The 4,837-nt window shown below is 33.0% G+C and overlaps 2 protein-coding genes across 2 annotated transcripts; both read right to left on the minus strand.

Moving 5' to 3' along the window:
• Positions 1 to 906: 906 nt before the first annotated feature.
• Positions 907 to 1,999, minus strand: LOC123467854. Its single transcript, XM_045167622.1, has 3 exons — positions 1,544 to 1,999; positions 1,351 to 1,460; positions 907 to 1,274 (listed from the first exon to the last, which is right to left on the minus strand). Exons 2-3 carry the CDS (start codon positions 1,451 to 1,453, stop codon positions 907 to 909), a joined length of 471 nt encoding a protein of 156 aa, XP_045023557.1. The 5' UTR covers positions 1,454 to 1,460; positions 1,544 to 1,999.
• A 242-nt stretch (positions 2,000 to 2,241) lies between these two features.
• Positions 2,242 to 2,986, minus strand: LOC116935570. Its single transcript, XM_045167623.1, has 4 exons — positions 2,927 to 2,986; positions 2,706 to 2,863; positions 2,461 to 2,641; positions 2,242 to 2,404 (listed from the first exon to the last, which is right to left on the minus strand). Exons 2-4 carry the CDS (start codon positions 2,850 to 2,852, stop codon positions 2,292 to 2,294), a joined length of 441 nt encoding a protein of 146 aa, XP_045023558.1. The 5' UTR covers positions 2,853 to 2,863; positions 2,927 to 2,986; the 3' UTR covers positions 2,242 to 2,291.
• Positions 2,987 to 4,837: the final 1,851 nt, after the last annotated feature.

A 4,837-nucleotide genomic window follows, 5' to 3' on the forward strand; every position in this document is an offset into this window, starting at 1 on the left:
ATAACACTTTGTTATTGAGAACTTGTGTGTGATTGTAAGAAATAGTAATCAGTGTTTATTTAAAAATTTATTATAGCCCCAACACAATAGCTTCATGGCATGCACTCCATATTTAGAAAGATCTACTATGGCATGTCTGTTGTGAAACGGATTGAATTATTCAAATTTCATTGCATCCACTTTCGGTATGAAACGATGAATCATTCAGCAGAACCTTGACTTACCATGAAGAGGAGACGGAAATAGTGAAGAGGTGTCTGCAGCCGCTGCTGCTGATTCCATCGTAACCAGCTATTGATCCATTGAGTGCACAAATCTTCCGTAAGCTTCTACCGTGAATAATTCAGACGATCAAAAGATTGTTGCCATCCCTCCCTACTTGTTTTCGATTACAAATCGTTTAAGATATCATGCATGTTTTCTATAGATCTTCATCCTCGATCGACGGATACGTCTGCCGGAAGACTAGCGTGAAGGTGACACTCTCGTGATCCGTGTCACTTCCTGATGATAATTTCGGGTCTTGGAACGATTGAAGGAGAATGCCGGTAAACAGGAGCGCTCCCCTCTTCTTCCGACAACTTCCTGAACGTTGACTGGTTGAAAGAAACATCCAAGATGTAGAGTAAATCATATTGGGATTCTTTTTTCTAACGCATTTTGGCAACTCGTTTCAGTCGATACAGACACGAATGCAAAAGGAATAGCCTAATTGACTATGTGGCTCATTGATTGCTGTTCTGCTTATCATGGATTCATTCATGCTCGCATGGAATATGAATAGGCTAACTAACAGACGAGATTGGCTTGAATTACGAATCGAATACCGGCGGTGGACTAGGTAAATCGTATTTTTAATTATTCGTTCATCTTTGATCTGTTTTTGACGTTATTTGATTTAGATTTTTACCTGTGCGGAAGTGGGAGAAGATGCGATCCGTAAGAAGAGCCGAATGGGAAACTGTTTGGATTGTTGTTGGTGCCACTTCCTAACAAACTGCCACCGACTGATAATTTAGCCGATTCGGTTGTCACTGCTGGAGTGCTGGACGTGGATGGCGGATGAAAAGTCTGTCGACTCTTGGATTCAGCAGACGTTCCAGCAGACGGGCTGATGGAATACACTTCTTCTCGAATACTTGCCGCCGTTGGAGTACCATCACGGCGGTTGTTGTGGCGGATGCTTCCGTCGCTGTTGCTGCTGTGACTTCTTTCGTCTGAACGATCATCGTCGACTTTGCTATCATCGTGCCAAGCTAATAGCCGTCTGACTACTAGATGTCAATTTTAAGTTGTCATTATTTGAATACGATGTTTTATTGCATGGCGAAATGAAATCAAAGGAATTACTCATCATCGACGTCGATGTTGACTTGATTCGATGGGCTACCTCGTCTTGACTCGCATTCCAGCTGTTCCACATCCGGACTGGCATCTCCTCCATCACCTTCATTCGGATCCTTTTTTTTTTTTTTTAATTTCACATTATTTAAGGTAAATATCCCAAACGTTTCAGCTAAACAAAAGATTTTAATCGACTTACTTGCTCGTTAGATTGGCGATCAGTCACTCGTTCCTGTTCTTCTTCTCGTCTTTTTTGCTCGTCCTTCATCCGCTCCGTTTTGCGCCATTTAGCTCGTCGATTTTGGAACCAAAACTACACACACCAATCGCAATGTAAGTTACGACGCTATTTACTTCGCTTAATGATTTAGTTAAAAAATAAAAAAATGCCATTCCACATGAGAATCTTGTGGGATAACTCGATTTACACCTGTGATGCTAACACGCCAAGATGGACCACATTTCTGGTTTATTGAAAGACCCTAACTTCAAAGTAGGAAAAGAATCAAATATGGATTGAATTGACAGTTAAACGTCGATAAGTTTTATCCAGTGCTGTTACACCTGGTACACACTCATCATAGCTAATTGAGTAGCCACCAGTACTTGAAAGGTATGTAACACCTAGAAAAGAAAATAGAATATTAATAATGTAGATTACATGTTTGATCCAAAAAATGACTTCTATACATATCGAGGTATAATGTCAGCGTAAGGTAAGTTAGGCGTTATAATTTTTTCGCGATGTTGCCAGTATTTGTGAAATTTGAAAAAAGAAATTGTACTTACAATATTATTTTTTCGGATGTCTCCCTTTATTATTTAAAAATGCACCCATGCTTTTCCGGCACAATTGTCTGAGCATCTTAGGGGTGGATCCCTTTAAATTGCGCCAGGTGTGAATTAGGTATTCTAATATAAATTATTTAGTTGAAAATGATACTTATTTATACATTTATTAGTTTTATGTTATTACTTGTTAATTTTTCTACGTATGTTGGGTTCATTATTTCCCGCTGGACTTTACCTGGTTTTCCGCCTTTGCCAGATCTTTTGTGCGCTAAGAAATAAGTTTATTATTTGAAATATATTTTAGTTAAAAGTTGTAGTACTCACTTTTTAAATATTCATTGGTGAATATAGATGACATTAATTCACTTGTGAATTTGTATATGGTGTATTTCGAATTTTTAATAGTATCTATTGTCCAGTCTTCTGAGACTATTTCATTCACTTTTTTTTCAAGGTGCTGTTTTATACGCAATGGAATAGTGAATGGCTGTGTTGTTGGATATTTCTAAAATAAAAAGTTTAGTTAAGTTATTAGTTTGAATATGTTATTGAATATATTAAAATATTACCGTAAGTTCGTTGTTTTGTAAGTTTGTTACATCAGATTCATCTTCAGATTCATGGGTATGTGAAGTTGAATCTTCCTCGTTGTTATTAGGATCCAGAATGATGTTGGTTTGTTGTTGCAGTGGTATTTCTTGTTCTATATTGTTCATTCCTTCTATTTCTGTTGTATTTTTATATTTAATTATAAATGTTTCAAAAGTAATAGCGTTAAAAAATGATTTACCTTTTTTTAAGTTGTTTATGGTATCCTGCAGCTCTCCGTTTTCTGTTTCCAATTTTTGTATTTGTTGGTTCTATATAGAAATATAATGCTAAATATTTGTTGTATATAGTTTATTAGTATAATTATTACATTTACCTTGTTTATTTCCAATTCCTCTAATTGTTGTTTGTAAGTTTCAATAGCAACCTGATATCGAGTACAAAATATTTTTATTTTTTGCTACACAGTATTCTAAGAGTTCTTTACCTTATTTATTTCGTTATCTTCTTTTATAGTTTTTGATTCAGCTTGAAGTTTTAAGATTTTGGCCACTAACGATGTTTTTTTTTACTAAGAAGTTTTTTTTCTTCTGATTTGGTCATTTTAAAAATTTGTTTGTATTTGTATTTTTGAATTTTTGAATCTGTAGCAGATGACAGTAGTAGATAGTATTTCCAGTGTTGTGACTTTTTATGTATAATTATGTAATTTCTAGTTTTCATGAATTGTTCGTAATTGAATTTATTTGCTTGTTATTTATTTAAATAAATTTAGTTATAATTTATTATTTGAAAATGAAGTTATTGTATGTAAAGTTTATTTATATAGATTTTAAAATATAACATGCAACAACGAATAATTTCATGTAGCAGACGACATATTGTATTCTTTTTATTTCATTCATTTTTTAAAGTTTGTAGTGTATACATCTGTGTATTGGATAACTTTTTTTTAAGGTAAGTGTTCGTTGTTAATATTTTGGTAATAGAGTATTGTTATTAGAGAAATTTTTTTTTATTTATTATTTATTTGACTAATATAATTACTTAATTATACATTACTTTATAAAGTTATTAGTTACTTAATAGATTTACTTTACCTTACTGATTAGCAGAAATGTTACTTTTTACTTAACTTAAATGTGTTAATTTTACTTAATATTTGGTGTGTTTAAATTAATTATTTTACTTTACTTTACTATTTTACTTAATATTTGGAGTGGTTAACTTAATTATTTTACTTTACTTTACTATTTTACTTTATTACTTTACTTTACTTTACTTTTATACTTTATTACTTTAATTTACTTTACTATTTTACTTTATTACTTTACTTTACTTTACTATTTTACTTTATTACTTTACTATTACATTACTTTTCCCACCCAAAACCCTTATTTTGCCTCGCATAGCTCGGGCTTGGTACCGCTTAGTTACTTAAGTATAGTTAAGTTAAGTTATTTTAGGTTACTAGTTTACTTTATTACTTTACTATTACATTACTTTACCCACCCAAAACCCCTATTTTGCCTCGCATAGCTCGGGCTTGGTCCCGTTTAGTTACTTAAGTATAGTTAAGTTAAGTTATTTTAGTTAAGTAAATTTGGTCGGGTAAAATAGACTTTTACCGACGGCTCTCCTCAGTGTTGTTGTTAAAGTGGCTTGCCACATGTTTTCGGATTAAGAAAAGCTTTCGTAGGTCACGCATATATGCCTTTACGTCTGCCCCTTCTCTGGCCATTGCTCGCAAGTAGTGATTTTGATCTATAGTAATGAACAGATTTTTAAAAGTTTAAATTTAAACTATTTAAGTTTCATACTTGATAACATTCTGATGACATATTTTTCAAAATATGCGCGTTAATGACGTAAACTAAACCAAATAAAATAATTCAAATTGAAAAAAATTTGAATATTGTTGTGACCGAATATTTTCAGTTACCAGTTGGTGCTTACGGGATTGTGAGCTGATGAATCTCTTGAGATGTTGATTGTAAGGCCGTACCTTCGTTTGAGCAGGAGTTAGGCTTGCATGAATTTGAATATATTGTCATGACTAGATTTACTTGATTAAAACTAAATTAGATAAATAATTTGTTACACGGATGTAGCATTTAAAAATATCACAGGCTTACTTGGAAAACTTTGTGTC

Source organism: Daphnia magna, unplaced genomic scaffold, assembly GCF_020631705.1.
Source record: "Daphnia magna isolate NIES unplaced genomic scaffold, ASM2063170v1.1 Dm_contigs248, whole genome shotgun sequence".
In the NCBI taxonomy this organism is placed as follows: domain Eukaryota; kingdom Metazoa; phylum Arthropoda; class Branchiopoda; order Diplostraca; family Daphniidae; genus Daphnia; species Daphnia magna.

Bases quoted from the DNA above. Each gene is read 5' to 3' on its own strand.
- LOC123467854 (XM_045167622.1), bottom strand. From the start codon at position 1,453: ATGAAGGTGATGGAGGAGATGCCAGTCCGGATGTGGAACAGCTGGAAT. The intron at 1,275-1,350 runs GTAATTCCTTTG...ATTGACATCTAG, and splicing joins AACATCGACGTCGATGATGA to TAGTCAGACGGCTATTAGCT.
- LOC116935570 (XM_045167623.1), bottom strand. From the start codon at position 2,852: ATGAACAATATAGAACAAGAAATACCACTGCAACAACAAACCAACATC. The intron at 2,642-2,705 runs GTAATATTTTAA...TTTTTATTTTAG, and splicing joins TACAAAACAACGAACTTACG to AAATATCCAACAACACAGCC. The intron at 2,405-2,460 runs GTGAGTACTACA...CTTATTTCTTAG, and splicing joins CACCAATGAATATTTAAAAA to CGCACAAAAGATCTGGCAAA.